We start from the raw sequence: 12,852 nt of genomic DNA, 5'->3' as shown, positions 1-12,852 counted from the left end.
TGAATTAAATAAAGCGATTGATTGGTTCAATCAAACAAACAATCAGGAGTTTGCTTAGCGCAGCTACTCACCAGTGAGGGTTTCAAGATGCTGAGGGGGTACTGCTGATCTGCCTGGGAGTGGAGGTTCAGTCAAATAGCCAGGTCTTGAGATCCTACCTGAATTGTGTCAGGGACAGGGCTTGCCTGAGGTGGAGGGGCGGTTTAGTGTTCCAGGTCTTGGCGGCAAGGTAGGAGACGGATCTTCCTCCGGTTCTGGTCTTGTGAATCAATGGGATGGTGGATGAAGCAAGTTGAGCGGTGAAAAGTTGTCTATTGGGTACGTGGAATGAGAGGCAGTGGTTCAGGTATGTTGGTCCTACATTGTGGAGAGCTTTGTAGGCATGTGTGAGGAGCCTGAAAGTGATTCTCTTGTTGACTGGGAGCCAGTGGAGTTGTCAAAGGTGTTCTGTGATGTGGCTGCGGCGGGGGATGTCAAGGAACAGTCTGGTTGTGGCATTTGAATGTTCTGTAGTTTATTGAGCGGTTTCTGGGTGATGCCAGTGTAGAATGTATTGCCGTAGTGGAGTCTGCTTGTGATGAGTGCCTGGGTGACCATCTTTCTGGATTCTGTGGGGATCCATCTGAATGTCTTTCGAAGCAGGCAGAGCGTGTGGAAGCAGGATGAGGATACAGCGTTAATCTTGTGGTTCATTGGGAGCGAGGAGTCCAGTATTATGCTGAGGTTACGTGCGTGGTCGTGGGGGTGGGAGTGGTTCTCAGAGTGGCGGGCCACTAGGAGTCATCTCAGGGTGAGGGGGCGGGCACCAGGTCGAGTATTTCAGTCTTGTCTGAGTTGAGCTTGATGCAGCTGTCTTCATGCAGGTGGCAAAGGCCTTCAACCTGCTGTGAAAGTTGATTCTGGGTTCGTTGGTGAGGGAGAGGATCAGTTGGGGTTCATCAGCGTAGGAGACAATATTGAGCCTGTGGTTTCTGACTATGGCCGCGAGGGGGCTATGTAGACATTCAAGAGGGTGGGGCTCAGGGCAGAGCCCGGGGGCACTCCGCAGCTGATCTTTGTAGGTTCTGAGAAGAATGGAGGTAGTCTGACTCGCTGTGTTCGGCCGATAAGAAAGGAGTGGTTGCAGTCGAGAGCCTTGTCGTGGATGCCGGCGTCGTGGAGTCTTGAGATTAGGGTGCGGTGAGAGATGGGATCAAAAGCGGGCGAGAGGTCCAGTAGGATGAGGGTTGAGGTTTCGCCATGGTCAAGGAGGGAGCGGATGTCGTTGGTGGTGGCGAGGAGTGTTGAAGATTAATTGGAGTGGCAGTTGAGAATGACAGTTAAAGAAAAACATAGCTGAACCTGAATAATAAACAACCAATTTTTAATTCCAAAGTATTACAACAGAAAGGTGTACATTATAACAATGACAATAATTATTTGTTCAATTTATGAAATGCCAATAAACAAATTTCAAAAACCCCCCAAAAAAAACAATGACAATCATTTGTCAAACCGTTCTGAAGTCTCTTGACTTGAATGAGGTGATTACAGGTTTGTGAATTTAGGATCAATACATTTGGAGTATAATGTGACAAAATCAAGAATTAATATCGCAAGCTATAGAACAATCAGAGCCATTTGTTAGTAGAAGAACAATATTTACCTTTGTAAGTAGCCTGCCCTAACTTGGAGACCTCCAGAAGTTGGTGGGGTCCGTCAGTATTTTCATCCGGCTTGTTCGTTATCAACCCTTTCATCGTCAAACAATTCAGTGATTCACGAGTAATGTCCCAAAGGCTCTTTTCAGGAGACAGGAGCTCTTGCTGCACATTAAACAATGTGCTGCACATGAAATTATATATTTCCTCCGGAGTCTTTGCAATCTGATTTTGAACACAAATATATTTTAGTTATGTATAATTATAGGTGGATTTCAGTACAAAACCTAACATGATTTTTTTTCAAGTATTATGTGCTAGCGACATGCACTGACCAAATATATACTCAAAATATCAAATTGTGTAGGCTGTGTCTCCTCTCTCATCTCCAAGCTCAAACTATGGCTTGTAACGCACAACAACATGTGAGTAAAAATGTTTATCTTTGAATAAGAGAACACAAACTAAATTTCCTTTACATTTTGTTTAATGGTGCAAGTATCCTTAACATCTGCGTTGTATTTATGATGATCAGAAATTATGAGATTAACAAGTTCTACATAGGCAGCATTCCCACTAGCCCATCTTTTCTCCTCATTACTTCTCAAGACAGTGAATAACCATGTGGCGGAGATTCGTTTACGGGATGTTTGCCTATAAACTGAAGTCTCAGAGTAGATCATCTACTTATATTTCAATATGGGCATACAAGGAATGCGGCCACTGTTCTTATGTAATTAAAAGGAGCACAGTCCAGCCCACAGGAGACCTGAAAGCAAAGACCACACACTGTACAGGTTACCATGTATGGCTTGCTACGCATGGCTTTCTAACTGAGGGCTAAAACATATGAACTAGTGCCGCATAGCATAAGTCAACTGTTCAGGGGCAACAGTAGTTGCGCATACCCCATTTCTCTGCTGAAATAGTTGCAGTCATCAGTTCTTCAAGCCACACCAAGTAAAGGGCCTGCTGATGTTTTCCATGCCCTGTGGAACATGCACAGTAAACACTGAAAAACATTGCTAGCCAGTTTCATGGGTCTTGGGAAAGACCATGAGCTAGTCAACTAGAAGCAGCCTTTCAAGAGATTTCTATGAAGCACGAAAATGAGATGACGTCCAAAAGGGTGCAGACATACCTTCAATAAAATTAAGCTGACCGACAAATCAGCAAGGAACAATGCTGGTAGAGTTGACAGACCACTCTTATGGTGAACTGTAGCACTAGTATTCTACACCAGTGGTTCTTAACCTGTGGTGCAGAAACCACTGAAGAAATTCAAAGCCTACTCAAGGGGTCGCGACTGCTTAGAAAAGTATTTATTATTAACAGATTAATAAAGTGGACATAAATAAAAAAGCAAAATCTAAGAGACTAAAACATAAGTTAATATCCTCCGATTGATTTGTCGAAGCAGTGCAAGTGATTAAACCAGAATATAGCAACGATGAGTGGCCTCAATTGAGTTTAGAAAAGCTTCAACCTTCCAATTAACATTTTGATTTTTTATATTTCTTTGTGAATTAAACAAAATACTTCATAATTTATAATTTTGTTTCTGAATGTTTTGTGTATTGTTTTCAGTTCAAATCATCAAAAGCGCTCAGGGTTGTCCCTGGCTTCCTGTAATGACTCCGTGGGGGGGTGGGGGGGGCGTGATTCCAATAATGATTTATTGGGGGTCCTCCGCTTCCAGGAATGATTAAGTAGGGACAGAAGTCAAAAGGATAAGATCCCTGTTCTATACTATACCAGAGTCGTCTTGGGGACTGAAAGTATCCCACGTCAAGACAAGAGAGGGCAATGATCAAAATCACACGAGTCTTAGCTTGTACAAATGGTTGGATGGGTAAATGTAGCCTTATTAATATATTCATGTATAGTCTATACACATATTTCCACAGATGAGGGTGTAAAACTCACAGCGTACACCATTACAATTTGCATTTTCTAGAAATTGTACCTTTTTATCCATAGGTAAACATTTTATCTCAGTTTTTGGATCTATGTGAATATGTAATTATGAAGATGCACTGCATTGGTGACAGCTGGTAGCCAGATGCCTATGATATCATAACAGAACCAGCGGAACGCAGCTGGGAATTAGGCAGCAAGTGCAGGATTCTGTACCCCCATCAGATTTTCAGAAAAGATGCCAAACAGAAGAAGAATCCAGCTTAGTTTTGGTGAAAAACGTAAGCCCTTTTCGTGGAACCCATGAGGAGGCCCACAGCTTACCATCTTCATGGCTTAAACAGGTTGAGCCTGCCTGTGCTACTTTGCACTCTCTGTACTGCAATAAGGTCTTAAAGCAAGTTTACTAGGTTCTCATTCTGAGGAACATACAATCACCAATTTGGCCGGTTAAAGAGTTTCTGCTAAATTGTGAAGAACAAGGAATGCAGGAATACCAACATTCCCATTTATTTTTCTAAAAGCAGGCAAAGAGTACAACTGAAAGCAGGTTCAGTATAGGGAAATAGTGTGCTGAAAGAGTGCAGAAACACAGATTCTGTCCCCTGTTTCACATGGGTCAACCCATTATGGGCCAGTATTCCAATATCCTGGAAGTATAGATAAATCTATTGATTATTGCAGCACATGAATACCGTTGCTGGCCTCCTTCCTATTGTACTATGGAGATGGTTGCCACTACCTTTCTCAGTTATCGTCCCCAGAAACTGTTGTGCAAAGAAAAATCTTAACAAGATGCATCAGGGCTTCGCTGACGTTTTTTGCCTGTAGAGATGAGGTGATGACATCACCGTTGTGGGAGGGTGTCTCTGGGGGTTGGAGGAGTCTTGCTAGATCCTCAGTGGGGAGAGAGCTTAATGTAAATCAACTTGGGTGTGCTTTGGTCTAAGATTATTGTGGCAATGTTTGCGTGTTGTCTTGTAGCAGGCAACCTCGGCCAGTGTGAAGAGATCAACAGATTATCTAGCATCTGACTTCACTGTCCTACTGTTGTCTTATGGTTTGGTTGCTATCAACTTCTTATTTGCTGTCCGAGGTGCAAATGGCTTGGTCTTGACAAAGTAGGGTTTGAGTGTCGGCTGTTAACTGGAGGGCATTGCTAAAGTCATATGGTAGAGTCTTGATTTTGATGTTGGAAACTGAAATGCCTGCCAAAGAAGCCAAGATAATATGGAGCGTGTCATTGATGGTTTTGGCTTGCCAAGCTGGGTACAGAGATGTGTGTAGTGGGTCAAGGGCAATGGCAGTACACTTTGTCCTTTAAACATGCTGCAGTATGTGTAAGGTGAGGTTGGTCAGGGAGGAGCATACCAGATGAACGAGGTTGTCCTTCATGAGGGTCTACTGCATGATGAGCTACATGAAGTAGGTGTTGGCCAGCAAATACATTAGACCATGCTTAATGATACTGGTTAAAGCATCACCAATCGTACTGAAGCCAAAGAAATTGTTGTTTGCATAGCAGGTTGAAGCTACAGTAACATGGGCTGATATCTCTGAAGTGAAGGCTGGAAGAGTGCCAGGCTGATTATGCGGAGTGTGATGGGTGGATGGCAAATCGTGAAAAGTAGCAGGAATTAACCTATAAGGGGTTTTAGGTTTATTACAGTGTAAGCTTGTATGACCACAATGATCAAGGGACAACTATGATGACTTCTTATTCCACTGTAATACAGACACCACTCAATTAGTTTTACAACTTTCTCAAGTGGATGCTGAGTGTTATCAGGTTCATTCTTTTGTCATATGCATTGAAGTCCCTGCATCGTGGATGACCATTAATAATGTAAACCTCAAGATCGATAAAATAGAGGTGTCTGTTTTAGAGGGTTCAGCCTCACTGAGGGCCAAATGCTATTGCCTTTGTCAAAGGGAGATTGCAGGTTGGACAGCAAGATATTGATATCATCCTCAGATCTCCAAAGTAGCCTACACTTGCTTCCTTGCATTGCATGTTTTAGGGCAAGTACTTCCTTCCTTTCCGTCTTTCTGCAAGAATAAAACTGTGTAAGCAGTTATCACCTCTTGCATGGTCTTTGTCAATGCAGTACACCTATGTTTTCACAATATATTAATCCAACACCTTTTATGTAAAACTAAATCTGGCTGCTTAACTGGTTTTGGACTGCCCTTTACAGAGATTTCAATTCATCTTGCTGCCGTCCACTGGCTGTCCATTCACAAAAGGTTCATCTTCAAGGTTGTTTGAGCAACAGAGTAAATCTGGGCTCTGTTCCAGCTTCCCTACAGCCTTGTCTGATTTCTTATTCTCCCCTGTTGGCTTTCCATTCCGGTAAGCCAATTGTCCCAGTAATCACACATCTTTAAATTGAGAACTGGTGGTCTCTATTTTTCATATGTACCTTCTAAATGGTGGAACTGTCATGCCCATCTATTATTGAAACCCAGTCTATTCTCATTAACGGTTATGTTTATCTTATTTTGGATATATATATATATATATATATATATATATATATATATATATATATATATATATGTATATATATATATATATATATATATCTCCACACAAGCAGGAAACCCAATTCGGAAGAGGCTGCCCAGAGGTAAATGCTTCTAAATGGTAGTTTTGCCAGCAGGAGCACTTCAATAACCCACACCTTAAATAACTTGCCAGACGCGTTTCAGAACACAAGTTCTTTCATCAGTGGCATTGCGGAAACTGAAAGAGGCGTTTAAAGTTCATGCACCTTTTTAATAAATCATCCCTGCCCCCAAGGGCGTGGTCTCCCAGCATTCTGGGCTTTGTAGTGCCAAACATTTTCATCCCTCATGGGTCCGTCTCCCTCAGTTAAAATAAATCCTTTTTCAGTGCATCACAGTTTTCGAGGGCCCCTGCCCTGCATGAAAAGCTATCATCACGCTGTCAGCTGGTTCCCCCCTGCTAGAGGCTTCCAGTCGTCTCTGTTCCACAGTTCGCAGCTTCAATCCTGCTGCGCCGGACCCGCCTTGCAGCAGTGAGCCTCTGTCCACGACTCGGGAAGGCCGTTAAACATCCACACAAGCAGGAATATATATATATATATATATATATATATATATATATATATATATATATATATATATATATATATATTCACTGAAAAAACCATAGGTTTTACACCAGTTATAGTTAGGAATTAGCATTTAAAAAACCTATTAAATTCACTGAAAAAACCATAGGTTTCACACCAGTTATAGTTAGCTGGAAATTTTACTGATATAAAACCATTGAAATTCCCACGTTATAGTTAGTCGGACTCACTATAACTTGCGCGTGCAATGCACTGCTGATGACATCACATATTACATCACTCATGACATCGTCCAGTGAATGTGTATCTTTCTGAAAAATAATTATATTTTATATATGTATATGTTAAGGTCGATGGAAGAATAAATGTTTAAATAAGTGTCTAAATGGATGTTTTTAAAAAAAAAATTGATTGGTTAACTGGCTTATTAAGTGTATCTTAGTGAATACATATATTAGCGAGTAATGTTTAAATATTTAAATATATGTATCAGTGTTTTACTTTGTGTACAAGTGGCTGCATGGGTTGGTGAGTAGCTACATGTGTGTGTATATGGGTTATTAGATGTTTTTTTAGTATCAGTATGAGTGTCTGTATGGTTTGGTGGGGTGTTACTTACCACATAGATGCATGAATGCAAAACTCATTATTTATATGTGTTTTGAAGACAGCATATGTGCAGGACTGTATGGGTGGATGAGTGTGTATATGTGTGTGTTAGTGAGTGAATGCCTCTCTCACTAGTGTCTTTATGAGTAACTACATATGTTTTAATCTTATATATATGAGCATTGATGTATATAAGTAAGTATATGTGAGAGTGAGAGATTGAAAGAGTTCCTGTTTAAATAAGTATGTGTTTCTGTAAGTCATTGTTTAAGAGAGTAAGTATGTGTAAGTTTCCTTAGAAGTAATGTGCTAATGTGTGTATAGTTGTATATGCAAATAAATGGATGTTTATTAGTTTATTTGCATGTGTGAGTATATGTATGAGTAAGTTTTTGATGACTGTCGGTGTGTAACAGAATGAATAGGGGTATCACTACATATGATGAATGAGTATATGTATGAGTGAATACATAAAACTGTTGGTGAATGTGTGAATTTGTATATAGATGGTGAAATTACTGAATTGGTTGTTGTAACTGGTATGGGTATATGCAATTTTTTGAAAATGTTAGTTTCTATTTTTCAATATGTGTTTCAAAGGTTACTTTACAGTGAGAGGAGGTCTGTCACTGTGTCACAAGGATGGTGTCATCAGTGATGTCATGAGTGATGTCACTGACCATGTCATGAGTGATGTAATATGTGATGTCATCAGCAGTGCATTGCACGCGCAAGTTATAGTGAGTCCGACTAACTATAACGTGGGAATTTCAATGGTTTTATATCAGTAAAATTTCCAGCTAACTATAACTGGTGTGAAACCTATGGTTTTTTCAGTGAATTTAATAGGTTTTTTAAATGCTAATTCCTAACTATAACTGGTGTGAAACCTATGTTTTTTTCAGTGAATTTCATAGGTTTTTTAATGCTAATTCCTAACTATAAGTCTCACTTTATAAATAAGACTGTTAGCACTCTAGTTGTTCTTTAGAACACTCTGGTACATTCTGTCATTGGGCTACAGTTGGGCTACATCTAGTTGAAATTTGGGCTACATTTACATTTTTTGGTCTCTGGTGGCCATCTTTGGGCTACATTGGGCTACATTGGACTACATTTGGGTTACATTTTGGCATTTTTGCATATATATATAGCCCAATGTAGCACAATATATATTTTATCAAAGTTAATTTTCGTAAAAACCACTTAAGAATAGGGCTACCAGTCCCTACAATTTTTCCCATTTTTTTATTTTTTATATTTTGCTTTCGAGCGCTCCCGGTGCGCTTCCCGGGGAGCGCCCCGAAAAGCGTACTTTTATAAAGCGCCCCCGGGCGCGCTCCGAGGAGCGTCCCGTAAGCGCCAATATCGCGAACGAAAACATGATCATGACGTATCGCGTAGCCGCGTCCGCGTGCTACGCACGGCGTAAGCGCACCCGGAAGTACTCGAACGAATACGATCGCGCAACGTAAACATCCGACGCGCTTACGCTACGCGACCCAAAGCGCCCCCGGGCGCGCCCCGGGGCGCGTAGCGTAAGCGCGTCGGGTCATGTGACCTGAAAATAACACTTTTCATTGGTTCATAACAGTTTTAGTTTCATAATGATGAAGCCCCTGGTCTTGTGACCTGAAAATAACACTTCTCATTGGTTCAGGACAGTTTTTTTTCTAAATGATGAAAGACCCCACCTTTTTTCCTTATTCTGACTTTGTCCTTTGACTGAGGAAGACCTGTTTGTACATCTCTGTACCTTTTTGATATTAATAATGGCTTCAGTAGCAGCAGCAGCTGGTGCATCTGCCCCACCACCACCACCACAACCACCAAGAGGACCACCTCAAGATTATATTGGTGGTCAAGAACAGGAGGAGGAGGAAGAGGAAGAGGAGGAGGGGAGGAGAAGATGGCTGCCTGAAGAAAATACCCCATACAAACCCAAGCCACACATTGTATGGGAGTTTTTTTCAATCCCAGAGGGCAAGAAAAAAGTGAATGCACCCAAGGTAACTTGCCTAATCTGCAATGATGAACTTTCACGGGGCAACCCAAACAAAAAATATTCATTTGGTACCTATACCATGATTCGTCATATGACCAGAAAGCACCCAAACAACTACTCTCGTGCTGAGTTCAGGGAACTGGCCAGTAACCTCCCCCAGTCGTCAAGGACCACCTCCCAAACAAACCAACCCACTTCATCGGGACAAGAAACATCCGAGATGATGCCTTGCATTCAGCCAAGATTTGCTGATTTTAAAATCACTTGTTCTGCATGTGGCAAGCTTATCGCCTATGGTGAAAAAAGCGTTAAGCTCATCGTCCTTGCAGGTGATAATCACAAGTGCCCCAAAAAGAAGTAATTTTTTGGGTTTTTTATTTTTTTGCTCCAGTTGAGCCAGTTTCAATTCCCTTTTTTTGTTTCTCCCCCTTAAAAAATACAAAAAAAATATAAAACTGTTTTGAAAAGCCAAAAAAAGTTCAAAAAGTTCAAAAAACACAAAAAAAATATAAAACAACAAAAAGAAAAAAAAAGTTTTTAGAACTACCTCCAATTTCTAAATAAAAACTTCATTTTTTAAAAACTCTGTCATCTTTTTCCTTCATTTTACGCTCCCCGGTGCGCCACCTGGTGCGCGTACCGGGCGCTTCCCCCGCGCAAAACGAAAAAAAAAAAAATATTTTAAATGCCCCTCGGGGCCCTTTTATAGCCCCCACATCAAACCTAGGGGGTCAAGGGGGGGTCTACCCTGCCCCCTTATGGTCATTTCCCTCTTTGTTTTGCCCACCTCGATCCTACCGAGACACAAGATGGCGGCCGCTCCAGACTGTTTCGAATGTTTACAGACAACTGAGAGCCAATCAGCTTTCTGCGCGCAAGTCGCGTGGCGCGCCTGGAGCGCTCTCCGGTGCGCGCACCGGAGAGCGCCTATAGATATATATATTTTTTTGAACCTAAATTACTCAAAATCCACTGGAGCACATATCTTGAGACATAGCAAAGGCACATCGGGCTACCAGTCCCTACAATTTTGCCAAGTTTGGTGAAAATCCATTCAGCCGTTCGGGCTAAAAGTGAAATCGACCGCCCTATGGAAATTAACATGGGGAAAACGCGTTTTGGGACCCCCCTTTTATCTCGGCCCCCGCTTGACGTATCCCCCCAAAACTTTCAAGGAAGGACCGGAGCTCGACGAGGCCATTTTCAGGCAGATTCGTCAACCGGTGCCAAAGTTATTCCAAATAGAATTTTGAGATTTAACATTGAAAAAAATCCTAACTATAACTACCTACTGGCGACCGCCAGTAGGTTATATATATATATATATATATATATATATATATATATATATATATATATATATATTCCTGCTTGTGTGGATGTTTAACGGCCTTCCCGAGTCGTGGACAGAGGCTCACTGCTGCAAGGCGGGACCGGCCGGTAAAACATCAAGCCAAAACTTGTCCCTTGCTTTCAAAGAGCCCACAAGCAGGTAGGTCTCTATTTTCGTTTTAATGGGCAGATTACATCGTAGACAGGGAAACAATGTCCTGTTTCCTTTAGAAAGCAAGGGACAAGTTTTGGCTTGATGTGTTACCGGCCGGTCCCGGTCGGGGAAGAGCCCTGCCACAGCTCGAGTGGTTCGTGCTGGAGCCACAAGGCATACAACACGAGGTGAGCAGATGGGGCGTTGTGCAGATGAATACTGGCATCGCAAACAAGAAGGAAATAATATCCGGACCCACTGGGGTTTTAAATTGAAGTAATTTTATCTTTACTCTGGGAGCAGCGCACTTGCGTATTACTAAGAACTTCATGTACCAGCAAGCTCCGAGGAGCCAACACCCACTTGGACAGGTGCATGTGATTTATTAATGACTCTAGCTCCACGCAGAGTTTTACAAGCCTCTGAAGAAATGCTCAGGAGAGCAAGAAACGAGTCAGGCTGCATGAAAGTAAACAGGACATTGTTTTCCCAGTCTACGATGTAATCTGCCCATTAAAACAAAAATGCAAACCTACCTGCTTGTGGGCTCTTTAGAAAGCAAGGGACAAGTTTTGGCTAGGAAAGACCGGAAGTAGTTCGGGGCTACAGATCACCGTCGGCTGGTCAGGAATCCCGAGCTCACCGAGCGAGTACCAGGAGCGTCACGGCGAACAGACTGCAAAAATCCCCTGTGTGGAGTAGCTGAACCGACTTCGTGCTGCATTGCCGGTAGGAGCGTGTCTGCTTGTGCTTTTTCATAACTTTGCCCACTGCTGCACTTTGTCCGCGGACACGTTAAGGGGGCGCATGGAGGCGTCCAGGGGCATGTTTACGGACCCCCCGGCTGGGGAGTCCGTTTCTAATCCGAGTTCGAATACTGTACCAGAGCAAAACACTGGGATTAAAGAACTGTTCAAACGCCTAGAAAAATGTAGCAAAAGTGAGCAGTCCAAGTGGTGGGAGCATACCTCATTATCAGGCTATCTTGAGGTGGGACGCGTGCCGCGAGGTTTGCGCATTTTATTAGCCCCCTCATATGAGAAACCCGACCCCCAGATGTTAGCGGACTGGGCGCAATGTAACCTGGAAAACTCAAAACGCCTAATGGGTATCCTCATCCAGTATGCTGAGAGTGATAGAGTCAAACTACTGGATGAAATTGTAACAATTATTGCCGAAATTGACAAACTTCCTCCTTCCGCTGAAATCACAAAATATAGAGAGGAGATGAACATTAGGCTCAAGCGAGAGGAAGACGTCATCAAAAAGAGAAAGGCATGTAAGTTTCAACGCGATAGACTGGATTATGAGAATGGCCAGATCTTCACGTTCGCTAAAAGATATGATAACATCAAACAGCGTCGAAGTAATGATGTCTTCACCAACAATCCCACTAGTAATCCCAATACTGGTACAGCATCAGACACAAGACAGATTGAAGCTTCTTCGGTCTCAGGGGATAGTTCACAACCTGAAAGGGAATCTGATTCGGAGGCAAGGCGTCAACAACTTGTCGGGGTTTCGCAAATTCAACCCAGCGCAGGAGATGGAAATGGTCACGCAGGAACGAGAACTAACCCTGGGTTCAGGAACCCAGGCAGCAGCCGCCAACCGCAATAACAGGAAACGCGCAGAGAGGCGGAAAAGTAACAAACGCCGCAAATGCAGGTGGCAGGCAAAGGAAGCAGCGATCAAGATGGCAGTGGAACAAGGCACAGCCAGCTCAGCCACAACAGTACAAATGACAGATAAGTCATATCCTGACGCTCATGCAGTCATCAATTTATCTGACATCAATCTGACTCCCAAGGAGACTTCCATTCTAGCTTTAGGATTAACCTATAGTCCACGAGGAGATTTTGATTATGCTACTACCAAAATAGACATATTTAAGTTTGTGCGTAAACTTAAACTGCGCAAACACTTTGCCACGCACACAGTAGTAGATTCAAACTCTACCAATGGGGTTCATCAAGCTGCTTCTGCAATCAATGCATCGAGTGGTGCTAGTGATACAGTAACGCTAGGAGCAGCCCTGACACAAGAACTGTTGGAACTCCAGGAAGAAGAATCTCGCCTTACCACAGAGAGTCAGAC

The 12,852-nt window shown here is 42.5% G+C and overlaps 1 protein-coding gene across 1 annotated transcript in view; it reads right to left on the bottom strand.

Moving 5' to 3' along the window:
- Window positions 1-12,852, bottom strand: part of HELQ (helicase, POLQ like) — a 606,359-nt gene that overhangs the window by 213,659 nt on the left and 379,848 nt on the right. The window contains exon 12 of the mRNA XM_086961870.1: window positions 1,646-1,865. Within this exon, the coding sequence (XP_086817996.1) occupies window positions 1,646-1,865 (220 nt within the window). The remainder of the gene's footprint in view (window positions 1-1,645; window positions 1,866-12,852) is intronic.

Source organism: Lissotriton vulgaris, chromosome 3_1, assembly GCF_964263255.1.
Source record: "Lissotriton vulgaris chromosome 3_1, aLisVul1.2, whole genome shotgun sequence".
NCBI classification, from domain to species: domain Eukaryota; kingdom Metazoa; phylum Chordata; class Amphibia; order Caudata; family Salamandridae; genus Lissotriton; species Lissotriton vulgaris.
This window is presented reverse-complemented; position numbering and strand designations above follow the sequence as displayed.